This window comes from Macrobrachium rosenbergii, chromosome 51 (genome assembly GCF_040412425.1).
Source record: "Macrobrachium rosenbergii isolate ZJJX-2024 chromosome 51, ASM4041242v1, whole genome shotgun sequence".
Lineage (NCBI taxonomy): Eukaryota > Metazoa > Arthropoda > Malacostraca > Decapoda > Palaemonidae > Macrobrachium > Macrobrachium rosenbergii.
The window spans coordinates 14,342,805-14,359,824 of record NC_089791.1 but is presented as its reverse complement, the minus strand read 5'-3'; the positions used below and the strand labels follow the sequence as shown (position 1 = coordinate 14,359,824).

Below are 17,020 nucleotides of genomic sequence, written 5' to 3'. Positions count from 1 at the left end.
CAGTGTATATTCGTGAAGTCGATCTAGGATTGACTGAGTCTTTGGACAGTCTATCTTACGATGACATAGTTCATTTGTATCCAAGGTTATTCTCAGAAAAAAAGGGTAGGAAATAATCCATCAATTGCTGTTTATGTCCTTTCTGTCATTGTTTGTACATTAGTAAACTCTACTAGTCAGATTTATCACTGGCATCGAAATGCAATGAACTTTTTTGCCTACCGAGAGCTTCGAGGAAGTTTTTATCGTTTCCTTACCGGCGCGAGCTAGAGTTTTCAGCAATAAAAACCACTACCGGAAACAGCACTTTCGTCCTACCTCGGGGACAGAGAAGTATTCCTTCCTTGGAGAAGAATTATAGGCCTTCGTTTTCATTATTCTCCGATTCTTTTTTTGGAGTTTTATCGAGTGTAGCCGTATTAACCCCGTCATAAAAATATATTGGATTACTGGGCCCAAAACAAAAGCGTAGCTGGAAGGATTTTCCAACCCCCTTCCCAACTTTGCTATTAAACCGAATAGAAAATAAAAACAAAAAAAGAAAAAGACAAGAAAAAAATGAGGGAGTGAGGAAAAAACTCACCTTGACGCAACCCGAAGAAAAGGTCACGGTTGAGCCTGACATTTCAGCCCAGGTATATAAGTGCCTCGGCGTCGGTGAGAGCGGCATTCTATCTCTCGACTCTGCTTACATCATGAGGATCATTGTAAGTCCCGAGGAATACTGACGTGTTCCTCTTCAAATTGTGAAGTGATACAGATCTTTTGAGTGAATCAGATAGTTTCGTGGAAAATGGGCAGTAACTGCGTTGGCGATATTGTCACGAAGAGCTCACAACACTTGAAAGAAGAAACATTAAGAAACTTCCTTAGAAATATTTTATAGAAAACGTAAAATTTTCAGTGAACATAAAGAATAACACTTGACAGTGCATGTAAACATGCGCATAACACATAAATGAAGGTTTCACATAAATGAAATCAAAGCTCTGCAAAATTTCTCACTGAATAAAAAGATTAACGTTCAGAAATTTTCTCTTGTTGGGATCACAATACAGTATTACAATTTTTATACTTCCTATTTTTGTTTTTCTGTTTCAAATTTGCATTCATAGTCAGAGAATATGAATTTGTCTATTATCTAACTTCTTTCCCATCTGGCCAAATTAACATAGGTAATGTTAAAATACCAAATGATTCTTGGCTAATAATTTTCTTCCTCTAGCATCAAAATTACTTTTCAAGGTAACGTCTTGTGAAGTATATGGAGTTAAGTGGGTAATTTTATTTTTTTTTTTTTAGAAAATACCTAGGAACCGTTCTGTTGGGAATACCCCAACAGTTAATGAGGGAACTAGAAAACCTTAATATCTGTTTAATAAAGAAAGCCAACAATTGCAAGCTGTTATTAAACGTAGGTCGGACAAAGTATCAAGTTTTGAGCTTTATAAAGAGAGAAAATTGCCTTTGGCTAATACTAGCCAGAATTATCCTTAGAGATATTAATGCCGAGTAAAGTTATGGGAGGTAGAGCTTTCTTTCAACTGAAATTCAATGGTCAACTCGATGTTTCAGGTGTGTGTGCTCTTGGCTGCCTACGTGGCTTCCGCCCAGCTTGTCCCGGGCAATACTGTCGGATCCCCTGCCCCAGTTCCTGATGCTACACTTGCTGCAGACCCTTCAGGTAACACTGGTGCCACTGCCTCTGCTGGTGCTACTGCCTCTGCTGGTGCAGGTGCTTCAGCAGCAGCTGGAGCTGGCGCTGGTGCTGGAGGTGCTGCTGCCCCGGGGGCTGGATTTGGTCCTGCCTTCTTTGGCCCTGGACTAAATAACCCCTTGGCACTGCCACCAAACCAATTGCTTATCCAGCGTGCCCAGCAAGTTGCAGCTGGAAACCCCAATGTCCGTGTGGTAAGTATGACCATCACGACATTAGTTTACAGATATATATATATATATATATGTGTTAACTTTTTTAAAAAAAAGAAATACCGTAAAACTTTGTTGTTTTTTCAAGAAAAGAGATAGTACTATGGTGAGGTTTTTAATTTTGTGATATTCTCTTTCATAAAATTTTAGTTTGTTGATGTGGATGGCACTGTTGAGTTCACTGACCAGTTTGGACGAGAAGTTGAGGTTGTTGACCAGTTTGGGTTTGATGCCCTGGAACCAATCGACCCTAAAGAACAACAGAAGCTTCTTTTAAAGAGCCGCCAACAGGAATTCAACCTTCGTCGTCAGCTACTTGAACAGCAGCTTCTCCAGGAATTCGGTCTGGCTCCTGGTGGTCAGGCCTTTGCTACTGGCGGCGCTCAGGTTGGTGCTGCCCAGGTTGGTGCTGCCCAGGTTGGTGCTGCCCCGGGTGGTGCTGTCCCAGGATTCCAGCGCCAGTTCAGAGTTGTTGTGTAGTTCCATTTTCATCAAGAATCATCTTCATGTATTTGCTTGTCCAGTCTTTTTCACCTGCCTTTAGATTACCTCTTCTCAGTTTCTCATCTGCTCTTATGCCTCAGTAATTTGGACTTGGTCTTTTTACCCGTTTCTTATTAGACTTCTTTTTCTCCTATCAGCAACTTTATCCTCTTCTCTTCGGATATTACATCCTTTTCACTCTGAGGTATTAGCCTTCAAGCACTCTGCACCAAAGTCACACTTATAGGTTTACTAGCTACAAGTGTATTTAATGTCTGACTGTACATGACATTTTATAACTTATTTAATAAAGTGCTTTAGTTATAATGTGTTTTACTTTATCGCGTGGACAAGTCTTTGTTTCTCAAATAAGATTCAACATGTATTCTTGTGAATTAATGAATGTTCTCTAAGTAAAGAATGTTGATTCATTACTTAGGCTACAAATAAGTAATGAATGTTGATTCATTACTTATTTGTCAAAGAATAAATATTCTACAAGGGCTAGGGAACTTGTCAAAATACTAAATACAAAATTAATTATTTTTTCAAACTGTAGTTCACATGACATTGCCATTCATAGTGCTACAGTTTCAACAGTGGTAGCAAATAGAGTTTCAAATGATTCTTTTGCTTCCATTTTGGTAAGACTAAAGAAAAATCTCAGTTTAATCTGTAGTCGAGGTTTCTGAGATTTTTCTCCATTGCCACCGCACTGGGAGCAAAAGATTCTTTTTTCTACGCGTGTGTGTCATTGTGACAGTGTGGGTTGCACCGTCGTGAATTACAGAAGATTAAGTTTTGACAATTTCAAAGATTTATAGATTTAAACAAACAGACAAAGCATTGCTTTACCTTGGATAAAAAACAGGTTATAGCTGAGGTACATATTTGGACAATTTCCCTGACCTTTTTAGAACAATTATTCTTTGCAATTAAGTTACGAGACCAAAGGAAAAACAAAAATATTTTTTAAAAGCCATCTGTGCTTCAAAAAAGCAGTGAAGTGTTCAGTGAATAAACACACAATGCCACTAAAGGCAAAAGTCTTGCAGTGTAAGACTCAGAATGGAAAGGTAACCGCAAATAAGGTGTCTGATAAAGTCTACAATAAAAACATTCCTTAAATAATATGGAACTTAAAAATGCCAGATTTGAAACAAAGTGGTACTGTAACTCTGAGAGAGAGTGAATTGGTTATCAAGAATTCATAGCTATAACAAAAATAAATCCGATGATATTACATGAGCAAGAGCATCCTGTTAAGACATGTCAGTCCCAGAAATATTGCGCCAATATTTTTGAGACTGATATTTCTAACTCTTCTCTGCTTTAGATGAGGCAATATCGAGAGACAGCCATGAGAGTAAAGTTTCTTTGCTGGAAATCTGCCAACTCAAAGCAGAGAAATTCCGGAGGACAGAATTAGCGAATCAAAGTCATGTACTGAAGGAGTCAATAGGAAGTCCAGTAAAATGAGTGTAATTACATCCATTAGCTTCACCCCAAAATCACTGATGAATTGCCTTGAGAGAACACAGGCACATAATTAGCACAGCAGTGAAGCTTGTAATTGTGTTTTAAGAAATAAAATTAGCAGATCTTCTGTAGAAAGTAAACATACTAAAGGCAAGTGATTTTTACAATTGTTCACACAATTTTGCAGCATTCTTGACTAGCTCTAAAGACAACATTGCAAGCTGCTACAGTTTGATTAATTTTTGCAAAACAAATAATCATATGCTTCATCAATCTTCCTCCTGAACTTAAATTCAGAGGAAAAGACATAGATCACTGTATAGCAGTTTCCCACTGTATTTTTTTTTCTTGGAGATTACAGTGCCCTTAACCTTTTAATGGCCGCTGAACTATGTTACAGTAGATGACGTTGGTATTTTACCATTGACCTGACCCTAAGTTTACCTCACTTCCATCACTGGCTAGTTGATAAATATTTTCATGGTGTTCGTCACCATCCAGTTTTTGTACCATTCACTGTCAACAATTCTGTATCTCTATAAGGAAGGAAAGAGATGAAGACTTGTGCAATTGTACTCCGGATATTACTTAGAAATAGGGCTATAGAGAAAGGAAAGAGATGAAGACTGGTGTAATTGTACAGTGATTAGAAATAGCGCTATCTTGATAAAAACTACATGACCTGCAGTTCCATGGTGGCAAAACTTCTACAGATGTGAGACAAATTGCGAAAACGTGCCATCCTTGTGGATAACTTCAAGATGCATCTATCTGTGTCATTGGCTTTAGCTAGAGAAACATATTTGAATCTGTAGAAAACTTTAGTGGCAGAGGTTTCACATCTCTCTAGAAATAGGCAAGGATGAAAAGAGAAACCTACTGAAGTACTGGTAGTTACTGCTGCGCTCAAGGTAGGCTACAGCTACCACATAAGGTACCCTGGAGGCTTGTTTCTAGGCCACTCCAAAACTGTTCACCATACAATCTAAATTTGCAGTAGGAACACCTGAAAATGATAAAGCAGTAGGTCTCAAAGTCATTAAATGGAATTTCTAGACTAATTGTCGCATCCATCATGAGAATTCTCCTCCATAAATCCAGTGGAATTGTCAGGAGTGGAGAGCAAAATAGCGGGAACTTAATAGTGCATGATATAATTTACATTTCCATTACATCCCCATGTCTTGTATTGCAATGACAGATGACTGTATCATCCCTTGCCCAAAAGAATATTTGGCATACCTACAAATATACAAGTCATATATAGGACACTGTAGTGGTTCACTACTATATATTCACCAGGATATGCTCCATGCTCAATTTTCTTGTTTCACTTGAGTCATCAGTGAAAGAAAATTCTGTTCGCAACCTGCTCTCTTCTATCATATAGAAGTGCATTCCCTTCACGAGCCCCTTCCACCCTTTCTTCCCTTGGGAGATGTTAATGCTCATAACCTCCCGTGAGGAAAATGAATGTGTAATCAGTGACTAACAAAGAGACCACTTTTGCCTATTAGTGAAAATATTTATTGGCGGTATATTAGAAACTGGGGAACTGACACATTTTCATGGCCAAACTGGGAAATTATTAGTAACTGATCTTTCTCCCTGTAGTGGTGACTCATTCATTTATTTTAATTGGTAAGTGATATATGACTGATGTACAAATGATTACCATGCAACCAACATAAGTATAGCTCAGAACTCTTCATTTCAGAGGTTGCCAAAGTGGAAAACAGTCTATTGGACTTTTTACACATAGGAAGTTCCATTGAGGGTGTCACTGAGGTTCCCTTTGGGGAATTTGTTGACACAGTATAGTATTGCCCAGCACTACCCATTTTGCTAGAGACCTTTTGATTGTTGTTTGAGGACAAGTCACCTGGAACATTTACATGTTGACCACTGTGGTAGAACTTATGAATGCTATGTGATTCACAGAACAAAGGTGTGATCACTTTCAGGAATATAATATCAAAGGTGTATAGTTCAGACTAAAAATCATTAGACCATGTGTAGGATATTGGATCATATTTGTCATCAACTTGCCTTTGCTTGGGAGGAAGTTGAAAAGAAAACTTTGCAAACTGAAGTCTAGCATATCACCAGTTCTGATGGTGAGTAATGAAAGTGTTGCTGGTTCCCACATAGATTTCATACTCTTGCAAGCTATTTTTCCATAGTTGCAAAGAAATCTTAAGATGGATCCTAGGCAGATTATTGCTCAGAGAAGAGGAGAAAGTAGTAGTCTCTGCCATATGACAAAGAATTGTGAAGTTTGGTTCTCTTCCAGAGAGAATTTGAAGTACTCTTGTTTAAACATACCACAGATAATACAGACCACTTCATATTAAGCATCATTAAACCAGTATTTCTAGAACACATCATTCCATGTATTTGCTTTGGTAAACACAGAAAGGACAACTTGTTATTGGCTAATTTGCATTCTATTACACTATCTGTCTGTGTAAAATTATGGAAAATCTGGTTATGTAAGACTTTTGTGTTATATGGGGCACCTATATTTCTAGAGCTCACTGCAGCTTCAGGAACATGCATTCGACTGTACCACTGGTGTGTCAGTTCACATGGAATCCTCTATATATATTATCTTTTGCATCCAAGCAACTTCATGTTGGTGTGTATTTTGATGCTGAAAATGGCATCTTTATGACTGGGATTTAAGATGAGAATTACTGGTAGTAATAATTGTAAGTGCTTTTAAAGCCTTTAAAATTTCAAACAAAAGTAGGGTTAAAATTATCAAGGGAATGAGGTTTACATAGTGGCATCTTATTCCTTACAATTCTTTGCATTACTAAGTAAGGGACCTAGTGTATACTTTGTTTTGTAAGTGACATTCCTTTATCTTTCGCTACTTCACTGATGGTAGTGGCAAGGGGAAAGTTCCAGCTTGCTGTTAATAGAATTGTATAATGGCAGAAATGTGTGATCTTTGTGTTTTTTACAACAAAATATGTAGTTGTCCATTTGTGTCATGTTAGAGGTGTTCACCCAGACCCTTGAGCATGAGACTGGGTTGTCATCATGACCAGTTCCAAAGGGAATATTGTAGAGTGTACCAAGCTGCATTTCTTGTGAATACTGTAATGGGGTTTGTTTAAAGAAATTGGAACCACTCACCGTCAATCTGTATCAGTTATTTTTTTCCCTAATATGAATAAATCGCCAGAGTTTTATGAAGGGAATCAAACAGAACATAAACCTGAAAGAAAGTGACTACAAAAATTTTGAAATGTTTGATACCATAACCTGTGTGGGAGATTAATTCAAAGACATTGTTAAACATTTGGAATCATCAGCCTTTTCTTCCCTTGAAATCTCATGCTTCACTGCGTGCTTCTGCTTGATTACTGTTAACTCTTTGTAGATCAGCAGCTTGCTGTGACCCTCAAACAGGATGGCAGCATTCTACTTATCCACTTTGTCTAACCCAGTCTCATGCATTAAGATCATGATCAGGATCCTTTGGATATTCTCAACAAATGGATGCATCAGTAATATTGAAGTTCTTCAAATATTCCTTCAATGACCACTTAGGGCTAGCTTTGAGGAACTGGGCCAAGTTCTTCAGGATATGCCATGTACAGTAGGCCTTGCATACTGTATTAAAATTATTTCTAGTTATATAGGCTGGATGAGATGTGGCGTCAGGAGTCAACAACACCTGTGTATTGTCAAACACACAGGTGTTTTTGACTCCTGGCGCCACATCTCATCCAGCCTATATACCTAGGAATCATTTAATACAGTATGCAAGGCCTACTGTACAAGACATATCCTGAAGAACTTGGCCCAGTCCCTCAAAACTAGCCTTAAGTGGTCACTGAAGGAATATTGGAAGAACTTCAGTATTACTGATGCATCCAACTTGAGATGACTGAGAGCATATCTGGCAAAGGTTAGCAAAACGTAGCCAGTCGTGTAGCTTGGTAGAGTTAGACTTTCAGATTACTTGAAACTGCTCCCTGGAAAACCCCTTTCAGCACCATTGGTTTCGCTGAATGATAAATCAGGATGAACACAGTAGCACCTCAACTTAATGGACCTCAAATGATCAACTCATTCATTTCCCACGTTCGTGAGTTGCCATGGATACACTAGATATAATCTCTTGGAATATTTTTGGCCTCAAGCGGAACATTCCTCCCCTAAACATGTTCTGCAAAAACTTCAAAGGCATCATTGCATTACAAGAAACGCTCCTCTGGCCTCATGACCTTACCATCTGCTATTCAGTGGTGCATGAAGATTTCAGAGCTTTCTCGACCTCATCGATGTAAGTTACAGATCAGATCATATAGCCAGTCGCCCGAAAGGGGTCCTTTCTTTCCTGTGGCACAAATCGCTAGACAATATGGTGAATGTGTTGACCTACAGAAGTGACAGATTGCTGGGGCTTCAAGTGACAGTAGTGGACTCTCAGATCCTAATAATTAATGTTTATATGCCCTGGGAAAAGAACAATAATTTTGATCAATACTGCATGATCCTAGGTAAGTTACACTGCATTATTCACAATTCTACTGCTGATCATATTTGTAAAATTGGGGACCTTAATTCTCACCCCACAAAACAATTCTATAACGAACTTACTCGCTTCTGTCAAAATCAAGCTCTCTGATTAGCAACGTAATACGCCTCCCTCCCCCCCTCCTATACCTATGTACAAAACAGAACGGACACAGTTACAACGTCCTGGCCGGACCACTGCATCACGTCCCCTCAACTTCATGATGCTGTTGTGACCTGCAACATTCGCCACGATCTTGCAATGGTCTATGGTCACATCCCCTTAACAGGTGTCATTCAGTACCCCCATCCCTCCCTACCGTGAACCCCTTAACTGATCACCCACCTGCTGTTAACTGGGATTTTAAAAACCACCAGAAAACCAGATCCTTTAGGGAAACCACGGAAACCAGGCTGCGGTCAATAGCTCAACCGGCAGACGCGTTACTGTGCACCAATCCAAAATGTAGAAACGATCACTACAGGAGAGATCTGAAAGCATTCTATTCGAAAATAATTTCCTCTACGCTTTCCTCCGGCAGGGATACCTTTAGATCTCGTCAAGAGAACTCTCGTAATATACCTGGATGGAATGACTTGGTTAAAGATCTATATACACATTCACGAGAAATGTTTCTACTGTGGAGGCAAAATGATAGCCCGAGGGAAGGACACTTTGCACTGCTAATGAGGCAGGCGAGAGCGCAGTTCAAATTTGCCCTTAAGCATTGCAGACTGAATGAAAAGCAACTAAGAGCTGATGCAATGTCTAAAGAATTAGAATCTGGCGATTAACCCCGTCTTTGGAAGGACATTCAATCCCTAAATCCCAAAACTAAAAGGCTATCACAGAGAGCAGAAACCGTCGGTGACGAGGCTATCGCAAGAATGTAGGGCGATCACTTCAGCACTATCCTGAATTGTGTAAACGATCAAGACTCCCGCAGAGATGTAAATAACCTCCTTAATGATAATATTCAGTTTCATTTCGCCGATCATATTACGCCAGGTAACATCAACGATGCCATAAACAACCTACCTGCTGAAGCTTTCAAATTCTGCCATCCGATAATTTGCATTTTGCCAGGTGCTATGTTCAATGTGTGCATAATTCACCAGTTTCTCCCAGACTCCCCACTCTTAGTTCACTTAACACCATTAATAAAAAACAAGTTAAAGGATGCAGCTGACCCTGGCAATTATCGCCCGATTGCAATTACTACAATTGCGTCGAAGATACTTGAGTTCGTTCTTCTAGTGAGACTTCTCCCCTTTCTACATACTACTGACAACCAGTTCGGCAAAAGCAAACTACTCAACCGATACCTGCATCTACATCCTGAAAGAATTGCTGTACTATTACCTATCATCAGCCTCTCCTGTTTCCGTATGTTTGTAGATGTGAGGAAAGCATTTGACAGAGTAAACTACCTGAAGCTCTTCCTGAAGCTGCACAAACGAGGCACACCTCTATATCTAATTGGCATTTTATGTTGTTGGTTCTCCACACAGCAAATCTGTGTCAGTGGGGGTAACTTACTGTCACACACCTTCAGCTCCCTAAACGGGCTCTGGCAAGTTGGTATTCTCTCTCCGTACCTGTTTAACACATACACAGATGCCCTAAATGCCAGACTAAACTCCCTCCCAATCGGATGCACTATCAACGAAACAACAATAAACATCCTCTGTCAGGGGCGTTCCTAGACATTTTGGGGCCCGGGGGGGCACAGTCCCATTTGGGGCCCTCTTATAGGGTGGGAGGCGAGCGAAGCAAGCCAAAGCAGCTGGGGGATTTTTGGGGGGGCTGTAAGCCCCCATGAAAATTTTTAGAAAATGAGCAATTGTAGGATCATTTTAAAGGCACTTGTAAATGCAAATTTCAGAAATTTTATTTCTTAAAACTGGGTGTACGTTGAATAACTGAAGATCCACTTAATCCAGTTAAAAAATGATAAATGGTAAAAAGGCCAGATTCATTGAATAATTTGAATGTGTATTATCTGGGCAAATCGGGCCATTAAGGGGATAATTAGGACCCCTATAAGCAGTAATCAATTGCCTTGGATCGGCCCTGCCCTTACTCCAATAAACGTTACCCACCCTCCTCCGATCCGTATGAGAAGGTCTATAATGGGCTCTACGATTGGGAGGGGCCCCCTGGAGAGCCCTATTTCTTTTACTTAACATTTTTGTTACATTTTTGTTCACAAAATTGGAAATTGGGGCCCTTTAGTGGGCCCCAAACTTTCGGGTCCAAATATAAATGGGGCCCTTGACCATTTTGGGGCCACTGGATTTAGCTTGTCCTGTCATAGCAGCAATGGTTAAATTTCGCATTTTGGGGTCCCCTTCACTTTGGGGCCTGGGAGGTGATTTCAAACAGCCCCCCGCCCCCGCCATCAGGAACGCCACTGTCCTCTGTTACGCCGACGATATGGTTCTGATTTCCCCATCAGTGCAAGGTCTCCAGCGACTCATCGACACCTGCCGCCAATATACAGAGGAATTTGATATCCTATACAACGAAACCAAGACCCAGTGTATGTCTTCCTCGGAAATCATCGTCTGGAATTCGTACATGAATTTCCGTATTTGGGCCACATTATCACGGACGACCTAAAAGATATGGCAGACACAGAACAGAGGCGTCATAAACCATGTGCAACTGGCAACATGATTGCAAGGAGGTTTGCCTTCTGTCACCGAAAAACGAAACTGCTTCTCTTCCGCTCGTACTGCTACAGTATATATGGGTATTCCCTTTGGACGAACTATACCCGAGAGACCACGAGACGTATCACTGTTGTTCACAATGACATTCTGAGACGTCTCACATAACACTCCTCGCTATCACGCAGCCACTCAGATGTTCATAAAAAACCGCCGGGATAATTTGAAAACCATAGTGAGGCGAACAATGTCCAGTCTGATCACCCAACTGAGAAACAGCAGCAATTCGCTCATACAAAGCATCCTAAGCAGTGAGGCAAGATCTAAACTGTGGGAAAGATGGAATAATGAGGCGTCTGTTTCTTAAATGACGTATTCTCTATTTTTGCAATTTTGAAGTGTCATCTCCAATGTCCCCAGATGGAAATTAATCGTCTGCAATCTGCATTTTTTGTTGTTATCATTTTTTATTTTTTTCTCCATATAATTACTGTCATTGCCGTTGTAGTACATTATGTGTCCCTTAACATTGCTATTTGTTTGCCTGTTAACAAACACAAATTGCTCTCGCTCAGTGTGCGGGTCATGGCAATCGGAGATCGGGCACTCCGTTTCCATCCGCTCGCTGCTATGTATACATGTGCCCAGGTAAATGAATCATTACGGGCTGCTCTAGGAGCAAGAGCCCGTGCTGGCACAAGGCCAGCTAAATCTAAAACAACAACAAATAAATCAGTTAGTACCCAGTTCTGTCTCTTTGACCTCACACCGTTATTATGAATTTTATTTTTTTCTACTCCTTCAGCTTAGTCAGCAACTGTGTGGATGCTGCCGATAATTATTTTTATCATGTTACCTTATGTATCTAGATTGTGTGTAGAGTATTTGTATACTCCATGTATATGGCCCTGAGCCGAAATAAAGAATATTATTATTATTATTATTATTATTATTATTATTATTATTATTATTATTATTATTATTATTATTATTACTACTACTAATACTTAACAAACTCACCTGAGTCGAGTAAAAATTATCAAAATATTTATGTACTTACCAGAGAAATCGTGTAAACATGCTAGGTTTATTGGACAGCAGACCGAGGCCTTCTTGTTTGTGCCTGTGAGGGTGGAAGGTAACTGAATGAATAAATGCACTCATGTTGACTGACGCTATCCTGGCAGTGCCTGTGACGGTGGATAGTGAACAAACACATGCACCACACATGACCAATGCTTTCCCCCTTTGTGCATCATATTAGGAAAACTACACACTGTAGATCCAACCTCTCTCTCTCTCTCTCTCTTCCTACATTATATTTATTGTCATTACTTACTGCAGTACTGTACTGTACTTAATACATTAATGCAGTTTTACATACCTTTCAGTAAGTGTGCATGTGTACAAGGTATATGTACATGTATGCATCATGTTAGGATAACCTATGCACTTAGAATATGTTTTCTTGCCTTTCATGCCTCTCTCTCTCTCTCTCTCTCTCTCTCTCCTGTTTTTCGTTATGAAGAGTTTGGAAGTAATGATATTTAAAAAGTAAAATTTTTTTGTTTTATTTGTATTGTATTGTTTTTGTATACAGTACAGTTCTTTACCCAACTTGTAAGCAAAAGTAGATAGTACAGGTACCGTCATATATTGTTAAAAGCAATTCATTTTGCAGATACAACTCTGAATTTAAATGATGTGTAGTTCAATACTTGAAAGTGTCTGATAGTTAAAAAAAAATACTGCTTAGGACAGGCTATTAGATGCTGTACAGGAATTGCACGAGACTATAAGCTTTGAACATTTGCCTTGGGGTACCCTATTGTGTAGGCTTTGTTACTTGGTGGATTTTGTTACATAACAGAAGGGGCAGACCCGAGAGCTGTCCGTTAAGTTGAGGTGACACTGTATCGCTTAAAATCTCCTTCAGTGTTGGAAACCAATGCAAAGATGATACAGTCTGTAGTAGCCTTGAATGCTGGTGCAGTCACATCTGACAAGGCAACAAGCATTTTGCTAAACATCTGCCGTAAGAGGCCTGTCTCATCTATGTTTGAAACTTGCGTGAGGCTGTAATCCAATATCACAAATTTGTTGCTTCGGGCTCTAGAGGATCGTGTGGGTGGCTTCCATGTCGGCATTTGCAGTTTTCCTAACATCATCAAAGCTCAAACATGAGCGTACTTTTTGAAACCTCATACCCGTCATGATTTGCAGAAGATATCACTTTGTAAACTGGGCCCTAATCCTATCCTTTGACATCAGCAAACAAAAATAAGGCCATCATGGTTATCATCCAGGTGGATACACTGGCCCACCTTCCCTTAGACCTGATAGAATAGGAGTCTCGTATCTCCTCCATGATTGGGTTGTTTAGCTTGGTAATCCTCTTAGCAGTAATATCTTGGTAAGCATATCTTAGCAGCTGATGATTAGACATTATGTCCCAGTGCAAGAGCAGATTCCTTCTTCTGAAAGACCAGAGATACAGTCAACTTGGGTTGTCCACATGCTACAGTGAAAATACAGCCACAAAGGAATCAAATTAAAAGGCCAAAATATTCTTATTTGGTCAGGTAGAAGGAAAGACTGTGCTTTCCCTTCTCCAGAAAACTGCTGTATCTATCAAACAGGTTAAGGATTTTGCATTATCAAAAGAACAATAAAATGCAGGATGGATTATGATATTCCTATATCACTATTACCTGTAAATGTGTATTGGTTCAGTATCCCTGAGCTGCACAACACTGCTGCCTCTTCAGTAAAAGTTTTTCAAATGTGTAGTCATATAAGATATTTACAGCATGTTCTCAGTATTCAGTGCAGAGCTGTATACTGTAGTAGGTTATTTTAGTAGTAGGTTATTTCAGTAGTAGTGTTGGGTAATTTATTAGAAATCTTTGGGATGATATTTCTATTAAGTTATGATAAAAAACTAAAATTTTGTTAGGTACTAGCATTTGTCAGTGCAGTAGATGGAAGTAGCTCATCCAAAACGGAGACCCCATATAAAAATGGGACTAAGTTGAGAAGAAGAAGGAAATGAAAAGTTAGACAAGTTGTAAGGAACAGGCCAACCAACAACATTCTTAGAAGTTCGTGAATTCCTTTTCCATTCAAGGTTATCGTCCCAAGCATAGAAAAAAAAATAGAAGAGGCTTGGCTTATCTCATGAAATTCTCATTGGAAATCATCAAAGTAGCCTTCCCATGAGTACAGTAATATGCTAAGGAGATGGAAAACTGCCCTTTGTTGTCCAAGGATTAGACACACACATTTGTCTAATCATAAATGATTCCTGGGCAACTCCATTCATTTTGTAATGATTGCTTGGTACCTTTTCCACAACAGCACTTGCAATTTAGTGTCTTAGCTTTGTGGACTTGAGAAACACTTCCTTACCTGAGGGCTGAGGTGATTGTAATCATTTTCTTTCTAGGTTTTTCAGAGAGCATGGTATGTTGTAAGTCAGTGTCATTAGGCTTACTGTTTTCTTAAAAGATATGATTCATAGGTTATTTTTACCAGATTAAACATAATATTATAGCTGTAAGATGTGAAAGTGTTTATGAAGCATATTTAGATTAGTGAATGTGTTTTTTTTTATCATTTTCGTTCATTTCACTCTTAAAAGTACTAGTTACCCAAAGCAGCATACAAAGTTACCTGTTTGTTGTGGCTTTTAATATCATCATGAAGCCTCTAACTGGATGGATCTCTATGGGTTCCCATCCAGTTGGAGGCCCCTTTTTTGTTACTGACTTTGCATCATCCATCTAAAACTGTTGCAAGCAGTTTCTGTAGATGAAAGTGGAAATGATCACAACCCTTACCTTAAGTGGCAGTGTGAGAAAATTGCTTGAGATCTCAGTCAGTATTCTGGTTTCTTTATATGATATATCTCCACAACTTCCTCATTTGTAATAAGATGTACCCACTTCACTCTGGCTGTGAATCTTTATCATTCTTGTTATATCTTTTTAAAATCTTCATTTATTTTTACCATTACAGGTACTCCAGCAATCTTTTTTCATTCCAGCCAGTCTGTTGCTATTTTTTACTGCTCTTTTAATACCTATTTTCTCCTAAAACCTGACCTTCCACTGCAAGATGGTGCTGCACCTCCTTCTCATTCTCATTTACCTTTCGTATACAATGTTGGCATTGACAGTGTCTTCTATTCATGTATTTTTTCAGCAGTCCTGGAGATCTCTAATGACACCATCTGTAATGAATGATACACCATATTGAGCTCACCTGCGCTCCTTTCCTGCAGCATCCATATGGTCACTTTTTGCCAAGTGCTCCTTCCTTTGCTTCCTTTCAGGTAACCGTAAGCTCTATTGTACTTAAGTTGATATTCAGTCCTCTCATCTTCATTCCCCTTTTTCATCTCTGAGCCCTCCTCTTCTGCTCATATCATTAATGCTAGATCATTTGCATATTGTTTCCTCCTTGATGAACATTAACATATATCGTGAAATCTTTTGCTACACCTGCCAGTTCTCTTATGATTATCTTATTAATGCTAGATCATCTGCATATAGCTTTCTTCTTGATGGACACCAACATTTATCTTGTAATCTTTTGTTACACCTGCCAGTTTTTCACTCTAGGTCGTGTGTTATGGTGCAGTAGCATGACTAGCTAAATGAGTCTTTCTGGTATCCTCTATCTTTGTAATGGCCAATTAATTGTTTGCCTTGGTGCAGTCTCAAATGCCTCCTCAAGATCCACAAATAAAATATGTGGTATAATATCATCCTCTTCTCGTGGTATTCTTCCAAAGTTGTCTCATTTTAAAGACTGCCCAAGTTACTGATTTCTCTGCCAAGAAATCAAGCAGATAATTATCAGTTTTAACAATTTTACTCAACCTTTCTTCTCGCATCTTCTTTAGTATTTCCATACCAAGTTCTAGTAATATTATTTTTCTGTAATATCAACATTGTAGTTCATCCCCTTTTCTTATGTATAATATTGTTGTAATCTCCATATGTTTTTTGTCTTATCCCTTTCTTTGCCAGGATTCATATTTTCTGGTCAGCTCATCAGTGAATGGCACTCCAGTTACTTTATCAGATTTTTTTTAGATTCCAGAAGGTGCAGGGACTTTTCTTCTTACAACCCCATTCGTTATAAATAGCCATATTCAGTGGAAACACCTCCCAGCTTTACTAACTTGAAATAAGACAGGTCCCATTGGATTTAGCTATACCTAGAGGAGTTTTGTTGCTGTGGTTCCCAAGATTACCATCTTTTGCCATCACTGTATTGTGAGAGGCCATTAATTTGTTTTTACTTGCTTACTTGTTTTTCTTCACTTTTAAGTGTTGTGCTTAGTGTTATGGGAGTATTATGACATAATTTATTGGTTTTACCTTCCAGTTGGTGGCATGTTTACCACAGCTGAATTACCTGGTGTACTTTTGATCCAAAGGTTCCTATTCCTTTTTACACAAGTGATTTAATCATGGTAATACTCCTATACATATTTTATATGTTTTATCAGTGGCCTGCAGAGCCTTCTTGTTCCATGCACAGACAGGCAGATGAACCTTGTTCTCAGCTTGACTTAATTTGGAACATGTTTTTAAGGAGGATCTGGATAATATCTTCAACCAGGCAAGAAAAAACTTAGGAGTGATTATCTGTTGGTCCTCTAAACTCTGGCGTTACACACAATGTAACCTTGGCTTTGATAAATTGTTTCTCAGAATTCAGCGATTTCTTGGTGAATGCATGTGTGATTGGCTGTATTTTCATTTCATTGCTGTGTGTAAAGTTACCCTTCATGCTAAGATATTGGATTTGTACAATGTAGTATCTTAAAAACTGAATGAACAAAAATAAAAGGTCAAAATGTTGAGTTACAATTAGCCATAAACAAAATTTAATTTACCAATCCATTAAACAT

The 17,020-nt window shown here is 39.0% G+C and overlaps 1 protein-coding gene across 1 annotated transcript; it reads left to right on the top strand.

The window, feature by feature from the left end:
* Window positions 1-635: 635 nt before the first annotated feature.
* Window positions 636-2,736, top strand: LOC136833529 (uncharacterized). The gene is made up of 3 exons (XM_067095756.1): window positions 636-707; window positions 1,576-1,911; window positions 2,080-2,736. Exons 1-3 carry the CDS (start codon window positions 696-698, stop codon window positions 2,407-2,409), a joined length of 678 nt encoding a protein of 225 aa, XP_066951857.1. The 5' UTR covers window positions 636-695; the 3' UTR covers window positions 2,410-2,736.
* The last annotated feature ends 14,284 nt before the right edge of the window (window positions 2,737-17,020 follow it).